The sequence below is a fragment of the Helicoverpa zea genome, chromosome 16 (assembly GCF_022581195.2).
Source record: "Helicoverpa zea isolate HzStark_Cry1AcR chromosome 16, ilHelZeax1.1, whole genome shotgun sequence".
NCBI classification, from domain to species: Eukaryota; Metazoa; Arthropoda; class Insecta; order Lepidoptera; family Noctuidae; genus Helicoverpa; species Helicoverpa zea.
This window is the reverse complement of record NC_061467.1, coordinates 6,915,312-6,940,211: the sequence shown is the minus strand read 5'-3', so window position 1 is coordinate 6,940,211 and position 24,900 is coordinate 6,915,312. Positions and strand designations below refer to the sequence as shown.

Genomic DNA, 24,900 nt, shown 5'->3' with positions numbered 1-24,900 from the left:
TACCTACCATCAAAACCATTTATTTCACGAATAACAATATATTAAACATCACAGCAACTTAATTAAATTCTATAACGATATAATACTTACAACCAGAAATATCCACCTTTATAAAATAATAATATCACAATCGATTTCACTTGGATTATAATTATCCAATGAATTTACAGAAAATGAAACTATTGGAAAAGAAGATCGTAAGGTAGGTACCTAAGTTATAAGTTATTTGATTTTTTTTTATGTATTTAACAGGAGAGCTTATCTACTTAGACGTTTTAAAAATCATGTTGTTTAATGGTATTGAAGCCAATAAATAGTAGATACCTACGTACACTAACATATTTGCGTTATTTGCAGTGAAGGATGAAAACTATTGTGATCCAATGTGATGAAGGTTCCAGTTCATTACTTCTCCGTTTAAATAAATAAAAGAGTATGTTTACAAGATCTGTTTGCAAGAGTAGATACTATTTTATCAGTCAATGACTAAGCCTATTTTAAATTTAGAATCCATCGATGCTACCGGGTCGTCTGTGATCAGTCTGTGGTATCAAGTAGCCGTAGGAATCTCTGGCTGCTGCCACCATTGCAGCGAATCCAGCCGTTGGTCCAAGTTCCGTGGTCGCATGCCCTTTAGCTTGTAGAGATGCGATGATTGCCTGATGAAAGAATATAATATTTTAATACTTGTACATTTGTCATTCATCCTTAAAAGATATCACATTTTATCGTGACATATTTATAACTTGAAGACAAGAAATATATCGAAGTTATAGAATAGAGTGTTGAGTAACATGATTCGCACCGCATACCAAAATTTTAGCTAAGTTTCGATACTATGATGAGTAATGATGACTGACATTGAGTAGCAAGGCTAATGTCTACTGAGGTGTAGCCGCGTGCTATCAAGGAAAACGTTGAGGCATCAAACACATTTCAAATAAAGATACAAAAAAACACGTTTTGTTTTATCAAAAGACAAGTTTCTGTTAATCGTATTTTTGTAGTAACCAGTTTCATTGCCATTTTTTATTGTTACATTCATATACGTTTTAAAATAGGCTGTAGACTGCCTACAATTTTACCCAATGCTTTTAAATGTCTTAAAAATGGGCGGCTTTACTGGGCTCAATTCATTTGTGAATTGGGCTACGTATGTAGTAAGTAGGTACATAAAACGACTCTGTAGTAGGTACCTAAGTACAGTAAGTATTCCTCGTACCTGTAATCTGTAATACATAAGTTCCTAATAACGGTTCTTAAACCGCTGTCTCAAATTAGCGTTAAACGTGTTAGCAATTAGGTAGATAGAGGTACCTTCCTACCTATTTACACAGACACATAATATTAAGCATCCACATAAGATGGGGATTATTCGTTTATATCTTACAGTGAGTCGCATCACACTATAACAATAACCGAACCAATTTAAATTGTCAAATCGCCAATTTGACAATGGGAAGCAATGTCACGGCTGATTATGGTTTGGTTATCGTTAAATAGTGCAACTCATCCTAAGTCATGTGGTAGGTACCTAATAGTTCCGATATCCACTATCTTATTAATCTCTGAAGTCATAAACACCAACGCATTATATTGGTAGCCTATCGTCGATTTGTTAACATTATCAAACGTGATAAGGAAAATGTCCGTGTGACTAGCGAGAATATAGGCAAATCGAATAATTTATGAATAATATCAACTTGATAAGTTTTAACTGCAAAAATGTGACGAGGTCAGTGGAATGCGTGCGGCAGCTTTGTCGCTCGGCAGATGTTGTGGCGCTGCAGGAGACGTGGCTTATGCCGCACGACCTTGGATACCTGGCCACGATAGACAACGACTTCGCCTGCACGGGTACCTCTGCAGTGGATACAGCGGCAGGAGTGTTACGCGGCAGGCCCTATGGCGGAGTTGCCCTACTGTGGAGAAAGGTTGCGTTTCCGACGGTAACCGTAGTAAAGTGCGATAGTGTGCGTCTCGCCGCGATAAAAATCGAGCTCAGTGATCGTTCCATCTTAATATTTTCTGTGTATATGCCTACCGAATCCAATGATAACTTAGTGGAATTCACAGAGTGTCTTAGTGAAATGACAGCTATAATTGACAGTCACAATGTACAGTCAGTGTTCATGTTAGGGGACTACAATGCGCACCCCGGTGAGTCATTTGCTACCGAACTTTTATCTTTTTGTGCAGAACAATCGTGGTACTGTGTAGACCTAGAACTTATGCCGTCGGACAGTCATACGTTTGTCAGTGATGCGCACGGTTGTCGGCGCTGGCTCGATCACTGTCTTGTGACAGGTGATGCGCGGCAGTCCGTGTCCGCAGCCTGCGTGTTATATAATACTTATTGGTCTGATCATTACCCCATATCTATACGTTGTAATTTTAATTTGATTAAGCCTAAGATTTGTATACCCACTGTTTGTATAAATAGAATAGTCTGGGGCGAACGTGACTCGACTCAAATAGCGAAATATAATAGTGTATGTCACTCTAGACTTCGTGAAATTGATTTTCCCTCAGAATTAAGAAGTTGCTCAGATAATATGTGTTGTAACAAAAGTCATAAAATCCTGTTAGATAACATGTATGACGAGATTATTTGTATAATGTCGGAGGCCGCTTTAAGTAGTTATAATGTTACTGAAAAGCGTAGAGGTAAACACATTACTGGGTGGAATAGGCATGTCCGAGGCGCTCATGAGAGGGCTCGGATATGTTTTCTGGCTTGGCTGTATGGGGGTAAGCCTGAGGCGGGACGTCTTTATGATGATATGTGTGCAACAAGGCGCGCTTTTAAATCAAAATTAAAGTGGTGTCAAAAGAACCAAGAACAGATAAAAATGGATATTATTGCCGAACTTCACTCAAATAAAAAATTCGGTCAGTTCTGGAAAAATACCAATAAAATGAATCATAAGCCGGGCCTCCCCGTCAGCGTGGCGGGAATGCACGAGCCTAGTGAGATCGCCACTATGTTCTCCCACCATTTCAGAGTGGTCTCGCCTCTGGGGCCAGCGCGGCAGGAGCCCGATGCTGAGGAAGGTGGTGAACGTAGTGTTTATTTTACTGCGAAGGAAGTGCGTTCGGTGATCAAAGGCATGGTGAGGGGTAAATCCCCGGGTCACGACAGCCTCAGCATCGAGCACCTGCAGCACGCAGGTGTACACTTACCCAGAGTGCTTGCTATGTTTTTTACTCTGTGTTTAGGCCACGCTCATCTGCCTGATAATCTAATGCGCACTATAGTTGTACCTGTCATTAAAAATAAAACTGGTGATACATCGGATGTAAACAACTATAGACCGATCTCACTAGCCACAGTGATAGCCAAAGTGTTGGACAGTCTGCTTGGTCAGCACCTGGATAAACACGTCTCGCTAAATGACGCGCAGTTTGGATTCAGGCCTGGGCTTTCCACCGAGAGTGCTATCCTGTGCCTCAAGCAGACTGTACAATACTACACGAGTAGAAAGACCCCAGTCTATGCATGCTACCTAGATTTATCGAAAGCATTCGATCTAGTATCGTACGATATTCTATGGGATAAATTAAAGGACGAAACTTGTTTACCTAGGGAATTTGTGCTATTATTTATGTATTGGTATAATAAGCAAAAGAATTGTGTAAGATGGGCAGGCTCTCTTTCGGAGGAATATAGGCTGGATTGCGGGGTGAGGCAGGGGGGGCTGACCTCTCCCACGTTGTTCAGCCTGTACGTCAATGGGCTGATCGATGAGCTCAGCAGCACCGGCATAGGGTGTCATATAGATGGAGTATGCGTGAATAACATCAGCTACGCAGACGATATGGTGCTGCTGAGTCCATCGATTGGTGCCTTACGAAAGCTCCTAAAAATTTGTGAGTCCTATGCGGTGGCTCATGGGCTCAAATATAACGCAAAAAAGAGTGAAATAATGATTTTCAGACCGGACAACAAGCGATACACATTCGTTCCGAAGTTCACTCTAAGTGGAACAGCTCTAAATAAAGTTGAAAAATTTAAGTATTTGGGCCACTGGGTCACCGAGGATCTTAAGGACAGTGAGGATATTGAAAGGGAGCGCAGAGCGCTGTCCGTCCGTTGTAACATGTTGGCCCGCAGGTTTTCACGGTGCACAGGGACTGTCAAAGTTGCGCTTTTTAAAGCATACTGTCAGTCCTTTTACACCTGTACCCTGTGGGTTAACTATACGCAGCGGACGTACAGCGATCTGCGCGTTCAATACAATAACGCGTTCCGGGTGCTGATGGGGCTGCCGCGCCACTGCAGCGCCTCCGCGATGTTTGCGGCGGCTGGCACAGACGGCTTTGCTGCCATTATGCGCAAGCGGTGCGCTTCTATCATGCGCCGCACGCGCGACAGTCCCAACAGCATTCTGCGCGCGCTGGTGGATCGGTGGGACTCTCCGATACTGGCACGCTGGATACGGTTGCATGCAATCGTCTAGCTGTCCAACCGAACCTGCCAGTTCATTATTTATTGTGATTTAAATGTTTTAGGTATTAGTAGTTACTAACACTAGTTTATAAGCTTGTAATTTTACTAACAAATATGGATGTAATTTTAGGATGAATCCGAAATAAATGATTTATTATTATTATCTTAAGATCAGACAGATAGGTGAAAATTATCTGACCACAAATAGAATACAATCATATTAAAACTATTTCTCTTTATATCTAAGCACACGCAGGAATTTTGTAGCACTAAATTATCCACGTGTTACATACCAATTATTAGCGTTTTATCTTACATACCTTGTATTCTCTTTGATTATTGGTATTAACAATGTAACGTCACAGATAACTAAATAACCGCTGCTTAGCTCACCAGCAAAGCTCAGCTGACGACTACAGAGCTGTATGAAAAAAATCATATACATGCAGTCTCATAATAATCATCAGCATTTTTATCGTCCCACTCCTGGGTACAGGCTTCCTTTCACACTAGGATTGAGCGTTAATCACGTGGCTCAATGCGGGTTGGTGATTTCAGACTTAATAGTCCAGGTTCCCTCGAGTTTTCTTTCACCTACAATCGGTTTTTTGGTGTCTAAGAAATACTTAGAAAAATATAAACAATATACAAACTTAGAAAAGTTGCATTGGTACATGCCTGACCTGGAATCGAACCCACAATCATACTTAAGAGGTTATAGTGCTTTACCCTACTTACTTACCTCCCCACTCAGAAACATTTAATGATTACTTAAGTCACTCCTTAGTGACGGAATGTCATACAAATCCTTCACTAAGGAATGGCTTAAGAAACCATTAAATGTCTCTGAGTAAGTCACGTAATTGATTCAGATAGGTAGGTAGGTACACATCTAAATGTATATAGGTACTAGCTTTTGCCCGCGACTTCGTTCGCGTGGAATAGTGACTTCCGGCAGATTTTTGGGTTTACCCACATAGTTCCCGATCTCGCAGGATTTTTGAGAAGTTCCCGCTCCCGCAGGATGAATTAAAACAATAACATGAACCGAACACGTGTAATGACACCATTGCGCGATTAACGCCATCTATCTACGGAGCATAGGAACAGCTCGACATTTGACCAATAGATGGCACTGTATGTCCGTAATAAATTTTATTTTTTATTTTTATTTTTTGTAATAAAAACTATCCTATGTCCTTTCTCAAGTTTCAAACTATGTCTGTACCAAATTTCACACAAATCGGTTCAGTAGTTTAGGCGTGAAGAAAAGACAGACAGACAGACAGAAAGACAGACAGACAGACAGACAGAGTTACTTTCGCATTTATAATATTAGTTTGGATTATGTTTATCGTCCTGCTAAATATGCTTACATTGTAAAAGCTATCCACCGTGACGGATAGGTGGTCAGAGCGGATGGCAGTTGGTACCTAAATGTACGGCCTATTCGCGGACAATAATAGAAAATCTATTGAAATGGAAAAAGTGACACAGCATTACATTGCGATGCAAAACCACCCACTATGATACATACGATTATTATAAGTAGCCGGAACTAACACGATTCAGAATTGGAACTAGGTAGGTATGCTTGAAATGAAATTGATGGAAATGAGGTAAAAACCCGAGTACTGCCTAGGGATTTACCTAGGCACTTATTTGGTATTAAAAAGATCGTAAATAAATATTCACATACCTAATTAATTAATATGTAATTTTTGTATGCACAAGCTTGAAATTGCTTTAATACCTAAGATCTCGTAATACATCCCAATTTACTAATACGAAGGTACCTATTACCTGCTTATGCTTATGTATAATTTTATGGACGCATATAACAGTATTTTATTAACTATAAGTACTCATTACCATTACCACAACTATTATGGTCAAGGTCGTTTAGGTTGACATAACAATATCTCTGTAGGGCGATTGCTTGCATTCTCTGACATCGTTATATAAAATGTTAATAATGGGCCTTTGCTGCATAATTTACTGCAGACGTAATGAGCTCGAAATGCATCCAAAACAGATATAAAAATTCATCTTTGAGGTTCCCGACCGCTCCTTGTAAAACACTGGTAATCAGCTGAATCCGGTTAGACTGGAAGCCTGGAAAAAGGCTCCGGAGAGAATTATATTTGAGGTTCCCGAGCAGTCGGACTGTCTTGTAGGAAATTTCTGCAGAATGTACCCATATAGCTACTGAGTGTCAAAACCGATAAACATAATATGGGAACAATTTCACCCAAAAAAGTATGATTGGTAATTAGTACAACCTTTTTACTCAAGTGTCTTACCGGGTTGAAGTCGGCCTCGTGCTGCACTTCCATAGGCAAGAGCTGATGATGAAGGCGCGGTCTCTGCACAGCGTCTGGAAGGTCGCTGCCTTCTAATATTGTATGCCGAGCCATCTGGAACACCAAACCAATTCGAACTCATGATGTAGGTATAGACATTTTCTAGAATAAATTCTGTCTCGTGTCTGGGGTAAGGCAGGCAACCTATTAGCAAATTGCTGTCTACATCCTAGATACCAAACTTGGAAAGTTGGAGCCTCATATTTAACATTTATCGTATCAGACAGCTAAATAAGACTAACGGCCAGTTTCTTCATCAAAAGTTAAAGTCAAAGTAATGTCTAAAGTAAAAGTAACGGTCAAATTCGGTTTTTCAAGGCTAAAGTGACAGCAAAACTAATAGAAAAATTGAATTTGACCGTTACTTTTAATTTAGACATTACTTTGACTTTTACTTTGGCTTTAACTTTTGATGAAGAAACTGGCTGTAAGTGTGTAAAGCAAAACATTAAACAAACAAAACGAAAAAAGACCCACCAATGCAACTTGCGTTGTGATCTTAGTACCGCCGGCGGCTCCAAGGACCAAGTCGACGCTTCCACTCCTTGACATGACAATACTCGGGACCATAGAGCTCAAAGGCTGTAGACCAGGAGTCAACATATTGGCAGGAGAAGGCGGTAGACCGTATGCTGACTCCGTGTTGGGAATCGCGAAGTCATCCATCTCGTTATTCAACATGATGCCTAAGCTCCGTGAGCGTCGCTGACTGCCCCAACTGTAAATGTTAAAAGTCGATCATTTTGTGAATTGGGCTGTACCAAAGCTAGAAAATAAAGATATGACTTCAGGACACGACGGTAGCCTTAATTCAATGGAGATGATGAATAAGATTATCGAACGATTCAGCGTTTTAAAATATAAAAGGAGATGGCCAAAAAAACACCCAGAGTCGACAGGAACTTCATATGTATGATTGGATTCAGTATAATTTGTGGATTTTAAAAAGTATTTCAAATCATCTAAAAACCATGGGGTTCTCTTTTTATAACGTTTTTTCGATCAAGATTTTAGTTCACAAAAAAGTTTACTTTTACTGTTTGATGTTCGTTAGAAGTTGAATGCAGACTCGTGATTGGACCTTTTTGCATTGCTAAGTCATTTGTTATATTTGACAATGTCACATGGCGCGATTTTCAAAGACAATTTCTCCAAAAACATATCATAGCCAGTTGTGAAGGTTGCATGTAACTGCGAAACCTCTCCAAGTAGGTAAGGTCGGTGCTTAATTGCATCTGGAATGGTTAAATACAAGACCTTTTAATCACCCATGCCAACTCTGAAACTATGGGGTTATTACTAGTGGCTTGTATGTTAGTTTACTTTGCTTTTTTATGTCCTTTGATGTTAATAATCTTTAAAATCAACATATATTCAACATAACCTATTTTTGCGATAATATGAAATAGCTCCTATACCCCATGGATTTCAGTCTGGAATTTTTGGCACCATCAAAGGTTTATCATAAAGAACCTATTGGTAACCATTTCATTGCTGTCGATTCTGGGTTTTTTTTCTATGAAAATTTGGCCATCTCCTTTGGCTTATAAATAAAACAGACAACTTTCAGACCGTATCAATCGAAAACCGAGAGGCCTTTTGTTAATATTGTTTACACATTTGTTCCGATTCAGAATCAATTGTCTTGTCATTGCTATGACCAAATGTATAGCCGGCAACGGTTTGGCTCATCTTTGTTCTCAAAATAACCAAACTTTGTATTCAGAGGGCGTTTTCACACTGATATTAGTAGTTGGCTTTCTAAACAGACTTGTAACAACTGGCTGACTTGATCATTCAGCTGGCTTAGAGGAATCTGTCATTCTTATGTCAAAAATATGTAAGCCCGCTCTCGATGCCCCTTCAACAGCGTCAATTGGTATGAGCAATTTTTAAATATTAGACATAATATTATAGCTAGGTATGTGAAAATGGACAACCTATGTGGAAACCGGCTTTTATGGTATGGGCATGTGACGTGGAGGAATGAGTGTCATGCTGTGAGGAAGGTGATGAGTATGAGCATGGACGGATATACCGGAAGGGGTCGACCAAAGAAATGATGGATCGATTGTGTGAAAGTCGATATGGTAAGAAAGAATGTTACTTATGAGATGCCGGCAGTTAGAAGAGTATGGAAGGAGAAAACATGCTGCGTCGACCCCAAATAAAATTGGGATAAGGGCTTGGGATGATGATGGAACATAATATCATAGCTTAGGTACATATAATTTATGGTGCTGGTGGCGGACACGACGCTGCCGTCTGGAGCGACCACGACGATGTGAGCAGTGCCGTGGTCATCCGCTCCTTCGAACAGAGCCCCGTAGTGTTGCCAATCAGAATACGTCCTCGAATCGTTGACTAGTTCCCGGAATGTTCTCGCCCATGCGGGGTTTGAGAGATTGCGTTCCAACTGAAATTAAATCATCAATATAAGTGGTGTATCAATGTAGTACCTAACAAATGTATTATTATGAACTGAAAACTATTCATGCATTAGCTTTCGCCCTCGACTTAGCACGTATCTCGGCTACTAACTACTATTACTACTAACCGGCTGCTAATTACTGCTATCACACGGATAAAAGTACGTTAAGTAAGGTCTATATGTGCCAAATGCCTTACTTCATTCAACCCTCAAAGCCAAACTCTTCAATATTCACATTTATTTAGTAGTATTTTATACTGTAATAATTTCTGATGAGTTCATGTAGTACGGTGTACTAAGGTTACCGGCTATAACCATTGTCCCGTAAGTATTGGACTTAAGGTTTCATACGTACTTAAATGCTTATTTCTTGACTGAACACAAAACCGTCTTCAAATTCAAATTCTATAATACCTCTTTACTGACGTGTGACTCTACATCATAAAACGTTTATTACTATGTTCTGAAGATGCAAAACAGTATTTTTTCTGATAACTACTTCCTATGCAAATTACTGGCAATTACAGGGTTTCCTTATGTCTCGTGTAGGTACTGAGTAGCCATTCGAAATAAATGACGAATAGAGATCAATTATATTTAATAGACGATGTACATTTGAGCTGATCCGTTTCTTGGCAGATAGCAGTTACGTAACTAGTGGATTTAAAATTTTAATTTTAGGAAATCTTTAAAAAACGAAAAGGCATGATTGGTACTTAGTTACAAAATTAGACAACCATCATGACAGGTTTAGTTAATAATGTGGTAGTGACATAACATGACAGCCAAGCATACTTCAAAGTGGAATTGTGTCCAATTAACTGCCTTAAACTACCTGAGCGCAGCTATGCAATAAGCATGGAAGCCAGTCGCCAGTCGCTATGTGTCAATATTATACACTGATGGTCATAATATTATGATACCTAGCTAACGTCACGAAATGTTCGTGTTAGATAATGATTTACACAGATTCTACATAATAAAGTTTTGTTATTGTATGGAAAAAGGTAAAAAGTCAAATGCAATTCGATTCCAAACACAAAAATCGCTGTAGGTACAAAAAATCTTTCATAATTTCTATTGATATCTCCATATTAAGAACAAGGTCCCTAATCATATTTTGTAAATGATTATAATACTTATCAATACAGTTAAACAAGTAAACCTTGGAAAGACATATGTACCTATGTAATATCCAAATTCGTTACTGTGACTAACCTAACGCAAACTCCAAGTATGCAAACTGGCAATTAAGCATGTTAAAAGTACAAAAATAATCTCCATCCATCGACCGTACATAACGACCTTTCCCAATACTCTCTCTTTATGTATGTTGTTTTGCGTATTAGAAATTGGAATTTGACATTACTTAAGTGGGGCTGATGTAAAAATTCCATCTCGAGTAAGCAAATCAATATGGGAATAGAATATTGGGAACGAACGTAAGTCGATAAGCGTAACGAATGATTCCGGAAGGGAAACAATACCTTTACGTAACAGTTTTGTTAATTATGCAAAATGAGAAGGTTTGTATAAGAATACTTAGTTACGGCCTTTTTTATCGTCCCACTGCTGGGCACAGGCCTCCTCTCACACGGAGAAGGATGAGCGTTAATCACCACGCTTGTTCAATGCGGGTTGGTGATTTCTGACTATATAGTCCAGGTTTCCTCGAGATGTTGTCCTTCACCTAAGGCCACCACAACTTTTTTTAAACATATATAACGTAAGAATACTTACATCACGAATATCATAAGGTAGGTTAGAGCGTGAAGGGTCTCCGAGGCCGGTTCGCTTTGCGTACGCGTATTTGAAGGTTTCGACGACGCGATGCCAGTACAGGTTGGAGCCGGGAGGAGCAGGGGTACCGTCGCCGACCCAGTCGCGTAACATATTCAACATGAACGCCAGAACTGAGCCTGACCCTGGTAGGGGAACCGAGTAGAGCGTGTACTCCTCTGTTAGCGGCACGGCGATGGGCTCTTGCCATTCCACCCTAAAAAAGCATATTAATAGTTTCAAGTAGTTTTCTTCAGCTACCTATGTGTTGAGACAGAAGACAAGTCGTGAAGAGAACACGGTTTATCAACTCTCCGAGGTGGGCCTTCTTAGTGAAGACGAAATGTGGTTATGACCTTATGTTTTGTTTTCATTTGGGACAATTATCATGACTTTGGGAAAGCTATCACTATCACAAGTCGATGGTCTCACCTGTAATTCCTGAGGTCTTCTTCTGTAATGATGCCACCGAAGCTCCGAATATCGCGTACGAGCCGCGCAGTTAGGGAACCGTTGTGTATCGCCTGTGGGCCCTCCTCGGCGATGATGTCCAGAGTTTTGGCCAACGTTGGTTCGAAGATAAGATCGCCCTCGTTCCAAACCTCCCCAGTCACCCCGTTCACGTACACCTCCCTTTAAGAACAAATGGGTATCTAGTTTATACAGGTAAGCCATATATGAACTCACTGTTAGTAGTCCATATATTAATATTAGAAGCACGCCGTAACAAGGCAATCTGGTAATCATAAGCTGAGTTTATTATCTTAGCCGTGTGTATTGACTATATACGTGACTGTCTGTCACTTCGGCTGTTCTCTCTAAAGATATCAGTTAATTGCGCTGGCTATATTTAAGAGCACAAGCATTTGGGGAGATACAGGTAGGTACATTTTCTGTTCCCCCACTCAGATCAATCGCAGGACCGACATATACGTGCACTCCGATGCACCAGTGTATCAATCACCAACTTCTAGATTCCGGGCTGTTTTGTGAAAGTTTCTTGACGCGAAGCGATTTCTGCTCTGCCCGGGAATCAAACCCGAGGCCCCATTCATACCTGTCGCACTATGCGACTACGCCAATTGCAAAATAAAACAAACTTTTGATTTATCATATAGAAATAATGATGTTCTTACCGCATAGAAGGCTCGGCCTTGATTCTGTCGCTGTATGTTCTGAGGACGCGCGCCATGTAGGCGTTGACGCGATGGCCGCGGCGGCACAACTCGGCCGTGGGTTCCACCAGCTCGCGCCACGGGAGGCGTCCATATTCCTGATGGAGAGCGCCATAGCCGACGAGCTCGCCTGGCACGGCGATAGCGAGCCCGCCGACGGTGGAGGATGCGTTGGCGTACATGTTCTCGTGTGCGGCGGCTGGAGCCCTCTCGCGGGCATTGAGCACGCGCACCGTTCTGCTCGACGCATCGTACACCGTGGCCAGGAAGCCCCCGCCGAGTCCCATGCATTGCGCGCACGCGATCCCCTCACAGAATAGTGTGGCTATCGCTGCATCCACGGCAGTACCATTTCGTTCCAGGATTTTACTAGAATAACACAATAATGATGCAATGACTAGCAGTATCGCAGCCAAATATTGCACCACTGATGCAATCTAATTAAGTATATTTAGGTACATAGAATAACTTCCTTATAAATGAGATTACATTTACAGAAGATAAGTGTTTCGTTTTATCAAATATAACATTGGAAAGATTTGCTTATCAAAGTAACTAAACCTAAAATTCACTGTTATTTACAAACATTTCTTTGAGGCTAAAAACGGGATACTTATTATGAGAATTCGGCAGTACTTTTATACAGTTGAATAAAAAATATGATTAATTATACCGGCCAACTGAAGCACATTCGTAGCCATTGGCGGCGACGGTAGCGCGCGGGAAGCGCAGGTGGTTGGGGCCGGCCCACGGCTGCAGCACCAGCACGGCCACCAGCGCGCCCGCGACCAGCGCCGCCAACACGCTGCCCACCAAACACCACCGCCGCGACTTGCAAGTCTTCCTGCATCGACATAACAATACATAGGGACATGTGTTTGTAATCAAAATAATAAATGGGCCAAATTGCTGAAATAGGTTTCTTAAGTTAACTTCTGTTTTAAAAATCGTAATGGTAAAGTTAAAAGATTTTTTTTTCTGTCATTATTTAGACCCTACGTATACTGGGAATGTTACTGTCTTATTGTAGTAAGGTCCTGGAATTTAAACATTTAGCAATGCAATTAACTAACTTGATTTATAGTTATAACTCTTTCTTTATTTCAAAATAAAGGTCCCTAGATACTGGAAAATCCCTCACCGAAAGTGTCAGTGTGTTCAAGTTTCTTCCGTAAAATTGAGTCCGAGGGAGGTTGAATAAATAATTGCAGGTCAGGTAATAAGTAATAGGTGAGGATAGGCAGCACTGAACTGAGGTCTGGGTGGTAAACAATCATGCATTACCTTAAATTATACCGGTTATATTAAACGTTCGAAATTAACCAACATTTGGAAATACGCATCGTTACACAAATAATTTTGGATTTCGAATATTATTTTGCATGTGAGTATTGATAAAATTTTGGAAAACTTTTTTTGGCTAATCGAACAACTGGGAAGACTTCCACAGAATGTCAGTTGTCTGTCATTTTTTTATTTTTTTAATGTAGACATATAGCCACATACCAAAGAGTTTTAATGCAGGTTTTAATTTAATTAATTTTGTTGTTTTGAAACAATGTAAGCTAAGCTATCTGGCCTAGAGAGAACCGTTTTGTTTCGAGTTCCATGAGACTCAAACCTACATAGGAAAACTAATCAATGTATTTTAGTTCATGTTTAGTTACACACGTAGTGTTTACAAAATATTTGCTCCGTGTATGTACGATTAGCCTACCTACTCACAATCACATGTTATATTTAAATAAATATAGGTACTTAGGGAGGATTTGTTTGATACGCAGAATCATAAAAGTGAATAGCTGTGTAATCACTGTAGAAGGCCGTAAGAAGTAAAACGGGGAAATATTTTTTTCCTTCCTAAGCAATGATGACAATGTTAATTATTCAGATGATAGTATGAATATAATAATATGAATTTATCATCTGCGAAGCCTTTTCTTAACTTTATTTCGGTCGACAAAACTAGGCGCCAGGCGGCCAGTCTCATCAGATGCAATTGGGTGCCAGTGTTTTACATGCATTTAGCGATTGCCTGTCTGTCCTCCGACAAGCAATGGGCGTTCAGTCTGAACTTATCAGTTATCTAGGCAAGGGCAGCCCTTAGGGAAGCTTGACTTTCTGACTACCCGTAACGTCTGCCAAAGATCTTGAAAAAACAGAGATTTTTTGAAAAGTTGGAAAAAATGTGTGATAGGTAAAAATTCCTACAGAGGGGAAATGTAAACATACAAGTCGACATTACCTTATCGTTTTATGATATCTATTTACTAATTATAGGCGCCGCTTGAGTTTGACTTTCACTTCTCCGACTGGTTGATCGATCAAGATTGATTTATTGCCCTGCTGTAAATACCTACCTACACGTGCTATAAATACTTATATTTAATCAACCAGGCTTATTTCACGTAACCGAAGAGCGATATCATACTATATCCTTACCGTTTAATAATTTCTATACAGATCTTTTTTAATTTTTGAAATAGGTATTTTGTTGTAGGTATAAGTATTTCTTAATTTTCCGATACAAGGATTATCTATTTAATAAATTATACGTAATTATAAATGATTCCGCTTTTTTAAAGTCTAAATAAGTATCATGATTGTCAGCATTATATTACACTAATTTGGCAATTTATATTCAAAAATTAAAAGAAAATCTTGAATAAATGTAAATTAGGAGTATACTAGCGCCAACTTACATACTTAATATACAATGAAAATAACCAATGTTTATCAGGTGGGCATAACATACATATGCAGGTAAGCAAAATACAATATAATATGTATGTTAAGTAGCAAGTTAATTAGAACTGTAATAGGTAGGGTCCTACCACAGAGTAACATGAAAATATAGGTAGGTACCTACCCGCGTTGAGCTAGCGTGGTGATTAACGTTCAATTCTTCTCTGTGTGAAAGGAGGCCTATGCCCAGCAGTGGGACGACGGCTGAAGACGAGGTAACTAATTATGAACATGGCAGTGTTTTTACACGATTAGTGCCGATTTTAGCAAGAAGGAAGCGCGTAGCCCTGCAACTCATAGGGCGGGCGTTAAAACTTTTTTCATAAAGAGTCAAGCCCAAGGAAGGCGCTGGGCCTGATAGATAGCCACTACTAAGTCCAATATTAAAGCCTAATATCATAACTGTCTAGGTTCCATATCACAAACAGCGCCAAAACCATTAGGATTTTAACTTTTTCCCGCATTCGCTTATCAATTAAGTAGCTATGTCTATAACCGATTGACGGTCGTGACTAATCAATTCTGTCTGAGTCTGCACAATTGTAGAACCACTCATACTTTGCGAGTAAGTGGAATTAAGAGATTATACAACTTATATCCGTATTACCTACTTATTTGATAAGTTAATGAACGGAGCCTACTTTGTAATTAATAGCATAATTATTAATTGGACTGTCTGAAGCGTGCATAGAAAGTAGGGTTTATTTTGCGACTAATAAATTTTTGTATGTTAGACAGACTGAAACTTAATTTGTGCGAGCACAATCTTTGTACAATCATGTTCGTTTCAGATGATAATGTAAATCTGGCATGCGTCACCTTTTCATTTTCATCGTGACTTCAATGGCTATAATATAAAACGAGCGTCGTCGAGCGATTAATTTAGGTACTGAAAGTCTCTAAGCACTTTTTATACCTACCTGTATATATTTTTTCGTCAAAATAAGAATGTAAGATAGATCTGAAATCTGGTCAAATGAGTGGGTTTTCATTTATCACATTCCTTCTTTGTATCAAATATGTGTAGGTACCTACTTGTTGCTTTTGGTATCAATCAACCTAATTAATCGATTTACTTTTGTATCTTGATCATTAAATCTTGGAACGGAACCTAATTAAAATAATCCTTACTAATTATATGAATAATAAATTATAAATGCGAATGTAACTCTGTTTCAGGAAGTTCCATGCAACGCGGGTGGAACTGCTAGGATTAGCTATTTAGGAAATATGTTTACAGGAACATCGTATAGCACATTGGAATAGTAGGTAAGTAATTCCTTGGCATGTGTCCTTGGTGGTCTTAATTCAATTACGTATGCACGTGTCCAAATATTTAGTGCAAGGTCAACGTTCGTGAACTAGTAGTAAACCGAAGTTTTGTCGCATAATTAGTTCATCAGGCACAATAGGTCATTGTTATTAGGGTATTAAGCATCCATTGTTTTGTGTGTTCTGCATTTTTGATTTTGGAATGGCTTTTAAGAAGAATAAAATAACTAAGCAGTTAGACATTATGTTGTTGCCATTGTTACGTTTCGTTACACGTAGGTACCTATTTATATAGTTATGTTTATGGTTAACCATTGCACCGAGGCGCATAAAACGCAATCAGATTCTTTTTCAACAAAATTGTGGTGCTAAAAATTTCATGCCGAAGTCTTTTTTTGGGTACATAAATACTTGGGTATTTTTTAAATTACGTGGGTAAATACCTACAATTTGAATATTTAGGTAATAGCTAGGTAGCATAGTCCAATATAAATATGAAAACTAAATAGATCACTGATGTGCCTCAGTTGAACGGTGGGAAACAATAACGATTTAAAAAAAATTTTGATCAAAATTATTACAACCTACATATCATGTCTGGTTGCACATCATTATGTAATTTATCTAAACATTCGCACTATGTTGCTTATCAAGAATAAACCATATTCAAATACGCACAGGATTTAATTTAATATAGCGCCTACCTACATAATGACTGTGGTGTTGATGATAGTGCTGACACAAATGACGATACCATTGATACAAGGAAGATAATAGATAATAAGCTTTATCTATACTACTATTATAAGGAGGAAAACTGTGTTTGTTTGGTTGTAACGGATAAACTCAAAACTACTGGACCGATTTTAAATATTCTTTCACTATTAGAAAGCTATATTATCTGCGAGTAACATAGGCTATATTTTATCCCGGTGCGGGCAGTAGCTCCCACGGGACGCGGGTGAAACCGCGGGAAAACGGCTAGTGTTTTTATAAGCCTCCTAACTACTCAGCAAAAGAAATTTAAATCGCTTAGCAGAATTTCGATCATCATTACCATAATGACTAATCAGTTTTGTAATTTAAGTCCAAGATAAACTTGTACCTTCATATATTGCACGCATATTTAATTTATCTAAACAAACGTAGATGTAAATTAATTTAGATAGACTCAGATATGGAAATGTGGGAAAACACGTGCGACTCGAAAATCCACCTTACTGTTTATGCTTGGCACCTTCATTATACTTTTGATTTCTTTAGTAAATTAAAGATCGGAATTGGGAAAGCTAGGTAATAAAAAAGGTAAGCAGTATTGTAGGATGTCATCAAACACAGGGAATCCCCTAATAGTGCATGGAGATTTCAGGGGAAAACCTCAGTTTTTCAATTAAGTACAATAAACGACTGGTTCCTAACTTTCCTTTGTTGTTTCCTCTTTCTTATTTGCTTAGTATTGATGTATTTACCTAATTATGTCTGTGAATGTAATATAGGTACAGGTCACTGGAGGATACCTATGTTTAGTAAGGATGGGTGGGTTTTCACTAGATGTTACTTAAATTGATTTTACAGGGCTACCTACATATTATCGCCCTGTGTTTCGGATGGCAAGTTAAACATCCTTGGCAGTCGTTACGGGTAGTCAGAAGCCATTAAGTCTAACCAAGGGGTATTGGGTTGCCCGGGCAACTGGTTTGAGGAGGTCAGGCAGGGCAGTCGCTTCTTGTAAAACACTGATACTCAGCTACATCCGGTTAGACTGGAAGTCCACCCCAACATAGTTGGGAAAAAGGCTCGGAGGATGATGATGACATATTATCGCCCTTCAACTATTTATGATTTGTATAGCAAAAGTAGAAGGCGAAATACAGGTCCTCTGAAATTTAAGATCGACTCGCCAAGAAGAAGATAGCAAAATTACACGTGCCTTCGTATTTGTGTAAGTACCTGCATTCACCTTAAACACTAACCATAATTTTTCATAGCGTAGAAGCAACCGCTTTGTTTACAAACATTGCTGAAATTAGCCATGTGTAAACTTTGGCAAATCGCGATGGGGCAGTTATTTCAAATGGTCATATTGGTCATATAACGTTGAATGAAGCTTGTTATGTGAGTCCGGGTTGATTTGGCTGCTTTATCTTAACGAAGGAGAAAAACAGATATGATGGTCTTTGGCTTACGTGGGTATCGTACATGTTTTCTTTTTCCCTCTTGGACATGGGCTTCCAATAATTTTTACTTGGCTGGTTTTTCAAGCGAATTTTACATGATCGTTATTCTCACGTAAGGCTTACCTACATACCTAATTTAAAATGGGCTTTACGCTAACAGGTATTTTTATTTTTAAATATGAGCTAAAGATGTCAAAACAAAACTTGTAGTAACAGCCTATTAAATACAAAGTCTATCATCCAAAACTAGATAAACGAGAATAACTTGAAAGTAGATAAAGTCTAACGTAGTAAGGCGACGTTTGGCAAAACTGTTCTTTTGCGAATCATTTTAACTAAAATTGTAAATAATGTAACTGGCTAGCAATTGTACTCAAACTGAGGGTATCTAGGGTATAAAGACAGTAACATTATGTTAAAAAATGTTCTGTTCTGTATACACTATGTTAAAGTTGTAAATATCGATAGGTTGAAATTATTTGTGGAGGCTTGTTGTTGGCAATTTAGTTTTATAATATGTTACTTATAATATTGTGATTAGTCCGTAAGCCTTCTCTAAGAATAAATAAATAAATAAAATAAATAAATAGATCTATACTGAATGCTAATTAAGCCAACCTATCACATGGATATCTATGCCTATCCAAAATCAACATTCAAAGCGCCTATAGCGTTACTTGCATCATAGTTTAGATATAGGTACCTATTCTCTTCTATGGAGTGAAGATTGAAAATAGAACGTGAACATTCATGGTAGGTAAAAAGATGTGAGAAAATTGATGTTTAGCCTTAGTGCCTCGCAACTATTATTTTCGTTCATTAACGATTTTCGCTATTAGAAGCAGTTTAGAACTTAATTAGTAAGTACCTTAAGTACCTATACTTAATAAAATGTCTATAAACAAAGATTATTTCGTGGCACCATTGTAAACGGATATCGGTACCTACAGGGGAAACCCGAACACCGGCTCACCAGAAAGTGATAGGAACTTACTTATTATGAATTATAACAATACTTATAAATAAAATTGTCATCAAAATATCGTTAAGATCTTAATTGATATGGTAATAAAGAGACCGAATGGCACGGCTTATTTGATAAAATAAAGTACGCACGTAATTTAGAGACGTTTGAGATTACGATACAAATTCCTTTAAACTCATAAACAGTTTGCAAAGAGGTAACATCACATTATTAAGCGCACATTAGGAATCTATGCAGCAGTAGCTTCCACTCAGTCTTAAATGTAGGATCCTGAGGGAAATATTTCCCGCAGATGGATGAAACATAGCCTACGTGGGTAATTATATGTGATTCTGATGTAATGTTTAGTTGGCCATTATTACTGAATATTTTTTATCAAAATTCATTCAGCATGTAGTTTTAGCGTGAATAATTAACAAACATACCATAGAATTGATGGACCTGTAGATATGAACGGTACAAACTTTTTGATATTTTAATTTCTAGAAGCATTAAAAAATCCTGTAAAAGGTTTTGTTTTCACTTTTTCTGGTAAAAAATCACGAGTTCGCCGTACTTAAGTAGGTACGTGTTTGCAAATGAACACACAGTAATTAATGTTTTATGATAAACTATAAAAAAATCGTATGAACACGAACGCAAGTGTGTAGAGCCTAACTAAAAAAATCCTTTCAAACTGGTATTCCTATTACGAAATCGGATAGATTATAAATAGCATAAATAAATTTCCTTCTAAGTCATTACCTGCCTACCATTGGACACAGAATTCCTAAAAAAACACTTTAGTTAGAACTTATTTCAACGAGTTAACAGAGTAAAAGTATAATTATGTAGCTTTATAGTGAAAGTATTAGTTGAATAAACATCGATGTATCTCACCACATGATCGATGCCGACTACTGACGACAATCCGTGATCGTAGTCACTTACGTACTGCGCGAGCGCAGAATTGTTTGAATGGTTTTAAGGTCGTACGTTTGCTTTCCTATTGCGTATGACAATGAATTGACGATCTTACACCTTGATGTAGCTATCTCAGCTTACGGTAGATAATTTGTCGATAGTAGAAGAACATTTAGTAGATGTCAGAGATTCCAGGTTCGATTAGTGTCATATCAATCATGAATCAAGCTGTTATCCCTCTTTTGTATATTTTTGGCAAAATAATTATGCAATTGTTATATTGTGACCAGCGTATCATAATACTCATAAATTAGGTATAATAGTTTCGCAAATAGTGCCAATAGGTGACCTATTTAAATACCTATTCCTTACGGGCCAAGGCGATTTGAGTATCTACGACTAAGGTTGTAAACCTTGGGTTGCGGAATTAAGACCTATTTGGCATACCTACTTGATAACTATTGTCGAAACTGTACAAATAAAAGTAGATGGGAAGCATATAACAGGTAGTTTTAATAACGGAACTGAAATCGAATAGTAGGTAGGTACATCAGTTTGACACAATATTTAATGTGGAGTCCGACTTTCAAAGCCGCACATAATCGTATCGCATCTCAGTTTTGTGCGGGAGCCCTAAGCTCGAGTAAAGTGGCGAACCTCTGTCCAGCAGTGGACATCTTTCGGCTGAAACCATAAATGTATCTATGATGTTTTTGGTGAACTTGGATCTTAGTAATCTGTGGCGATAGTCTCACGTACAGACTGTCTTGTAAATCGACTCGTAGAGTAAGCGAAACGGAATGAATTATAGTTCGGCCATTCAGAGAATGCGTTCCTGACACGTCGCGATTGAACTGACGACGTAACTTTGCAATGGCGTTGCAGTTACGATAAAAATATTTTTGCTGGTTGTTTACCGTTTTAACAATTGAGGAGCATTAAAACAACATTATTATATCAATAATCAATGAATGTTATAATTTTGTGCCAAACTGAGTGTCAAATAACTTGGTAAACAATATTTTTCTAAATCTATACTGCGCTATTACAAGGTTATGTCAGCGGTTTATATTTTGTAGTGCTGTGCTAAAAATAACAGGCAAGTATCGTAATCTGTTCTTATACAGTTATAATATAAAATAATACGTTTTGATTTTCTTTTTAAGAATTGGAAAATAATGGACTATAAGACTTAATTATAACGTTTATGAAATATAAAAATAAAACTATGACCAAACCGCATTTTTATACTTAGATTAAAAATGGTAACCCCAAATGGCGTTATGGGCCGCCATTTTGTGACGCTAAAACAGTCGTCCGTTGTCGTTTCGTGCGCATAGACCACGTTTTCCAAGTGTTTTCGATCTGTTTTTATTTGATTACCCGGCTTTTGTTAGACCGAGATATCAGGATTGATTCTGTTATTGATAATAATATAATTATACATGTAGGCGAAGATGATGATGAAGACACCACCTCCTCAAGCAAATCGGAGTCTGATTAATATTCTGTTCGCACATTCAATTCAATGTACTTGTAACAAAGAATAAATAAAACAATTTTATTATATGAATATTACCTTTTTTTGGTTTCCACTTAAATAACTAAAATATAAAACAAATGATTCCGCCAATTTAAAACGAAAATAATCTTAAAATAATGCGGCGGTTCATTTTGAAGGAACGGTAACGAACTCAGTGTTATGTTGTGCCCATCACTAGTCGTGACTAACTGATAGGTGTCAGGAACGCATTCTCTGAACGGCCGAAGTATAGGCGAGGAAAGAGGTAACAGATTTTCTCTCCTTTTACCATAAATCATTTTGTGGTCGTTTTCGCATCGCAATACCTAATTAGTATTGCAGTAGGTAAAGCATAATTATCCTGCTTTACTCGATACCTGATGATGGTGCTGTATGTGAACTAAGGGCAATAGCTTGTTTTGATAGATTCGAAATGAAACACATGACTTGTAAAAATATATCAGTTATTCGGGATAGCCTCCGTACATACAAAACATTTAATCTGGTAACATAACATCATAAATGGAGACCCATTAATTCGGTCCCACGATATTTTTCCTATATTTTTATTTTCACATTATTTGGAACGTTATCTATCAATAAATGTCAATCAATTGGATTTGCCTATTATAATAAACATAACACTCATTTAAACAATGCACCGACTAAACTAAATGTTAATCATTTTTCAAAAGCTTTCTAGTCACTAAACAATTTCGGTCTATTAATTTTACTGCGTAGCCCAACATATTCTATATTCATGCCATTCATGTATTTTTAAATTAACAATCTATTAACAGCCAGTTTCTTCATCAAAAGTTAAAGCCAAAGTTAAAGTCAAAGTAATGTCTAAAGTAAAAGTAACGGTCAAATTCAATTTTTCTATTAGTTTTGCTGTCACTTTAGCCTTGAAAAAACGTATTTGACCGTTACTTTTACTTTAGACATTACTTTAACTTTAACTTTTGATGAAGAAACTGGCCGTAAGTGTATCTGTCCTTAAGCTCGTACTGGTTTTCCTACTGCAGTCTTGCAAAAAAGTTTTATTAGGATTTGAATTTGAAATTTAACCGTTTGAAAGCGTAGAGGCACATTATCACTTTCAATAAATTTGAAATTAGGTACCTAGCAACACATGACAAGTCAATTTACTAACTCGAATTAATAAAAGTGGTTTAGAATTTTTAATTCAAGTTAGTAAATGGATTTTAAAACTATTTTGGTACATCTGAGAAAGGCAATATTAATGGTCAAGTTAATAATTTAGGGATATTTGAGTTCACAGTGAAAGAGGTTTGTTTCTATTATATACCGGAGCGCAGATATACAAGAGAAAGAATTGATTTTCTATTGTTTTATAATTAGCGGCATACAAGCAGTTAAAGCGCAAACGAATTATATAAAACAGGTCATCACTTTCGGATTTCTGGATAGCTTAAAGATACGTTCTCGTTTGCTTGCATCACCATATTCAAAAGTAAATTGTAAAAATGTGCACCTCCCATTTTACCCTCTCTTAATCGCATTGAAAAACTTTTAGTGCGACATTTATATCGCTGCTTAGCATTCATTCTTAATATTTGCAAATCTTTAAGCGAAATGCAAGTCTAAATGCACAATATAAGCGATATGGGTGATATGACCACATAATTCTATTTACAGTCCGATTTTTAATTCGACTCAGTAAAATGACATTTCCAGTATTGCAGTGTTCCAGTGTTCCAGGGTTTTTGTTCCAAATAAATAGTGATGTGAATAATTGAGATTTTAAAGTCGAGAATTAAAAGTGAGTCGAGATTACATTTTTTTAAATTAAATATCTAAAAGCCTTTATGTAAATAAAAATATGTAATATACAGATTCTGAATAAACCGAATCAATAGCAACCGTAATGATTAAAAACTTATAAAATGACTTGTTATTTTCCTGACTTTCAGAGAGAAATTTTAATATGCTGGTTAGGTCCATATTTCTAAAATCGTATTACAATAGGTACGATACGATATTATTAAATATTTACAATAAAAAAAAGCTTTGATACCAAATAAAATTAACCATGACTAAACTTCCTAAGTCGATCGATTGCTGACATCACTATTGTAGTGGGTCACCCACTTTTATGTCAGTAACAGTTGCACTCGTCATTTTACTGACTCGAATTAAAAATCGTACTATAGTGTTATAGTAATCGTAATCAATCAATTTGAACAACAATCATCCACAAATTAACCATGAAGAGAAATTGAGTTAAGTACCTATGAAGCCCGGTCAGAGTACACATTGCAAATAGGCCTTTACATCATAATGGTATTTTCCCAACCAACTCAAGGACACGAAGTTAAAGAAAATACGCAAATTACACTTATTTTTTTACCTAGAACGACAATTCTTGTTAAAAAAAAAAGAACTATTTTGATGTGATTAACTTTGATACTATTCACAGTTTTACTATAAAGGTGTCCTTAACTTTCGAATCAGTTTTCAACTAGGTATAGTTAACGGCACGGATATTGAGCTCTCGGCGGAAGAGTGGGGATCGCTTTGTGCACCGTACGCATAAGGCAATAAGGCAGTAAATCGCTTCTGCGCAGGTGAAGGTCAGGGCTTAATATCCGTGCCGATAACTTTATCTGGGAATTTATTTTACCCTATTGTATGATCGAATTTGATGCTAATGAGATAATTTCGAAAGAGATCTATCAGTGTGCACAAACTAGGTACTTAAATAATTTCATATCAATTTACCTATTCAATGTTTATTCCCATTGTTAACGCTCAAATGATTTAGAAGTCGACACAGTGATGATACGCCAGAATAAAGGTAATGGCTCACATGAACGGTACTGCGATGCAGCTGTTGCGAGCTAGCTGCGAGCTCACTGTCGCCCCGCCGCGCCCGCGCCGATAACTTTTTATACTTTATGTTTTATATATGAGATAAGATTTCGATTATGATCAAATAGGGTTGTTTCCTAGTATTCATTGCACCAAAAGTTCACAAAACTAGAGACACGACAATAATAAATAGTTTATGAAATTTAAATTTAACGCCTATTAAGTCACGCTGTTTAAAACGGCGAATAGCGCCAACTAGATTG

At 37.7% G+C, this 24,900-nt stretch overlaps 1 protein-coding gene across 1 annotated transcript; it reads right to left on the bottom strand.

Annotated features, from left to right (window-relative positions):
- Nucleotides 1-20,379, bottom strand: LOC124637866 (glutathione hydrolase 1 proenzyme-like). Its single transcript, XM_047174587.1, has 9 exons — nt 20,257-20,379; nt 12,872-13,042; nt 12,160-12,567; nt 11,456-11,656; nt 10,985-11,240; nt 9,039-9,229; nt 7,291-7,531; nt 6,754-6,867; nt 1-659 (listed from the first exon to the last, which is right to left on the bottom strand). Exons 1-9 carry the CDS (start codon nt 20,259-20,261, stop codon nt 504-506), a joined length of 1,743 nt encoding a protein of 580 aa, XP_047030543.1. The 5' UTR covers nt 20,262-20,379; the 3' UTR covers nt 1-503.
- Between the last annotated feature and the right edge of the window lie 4,521 nt (nt 20,380-24,900).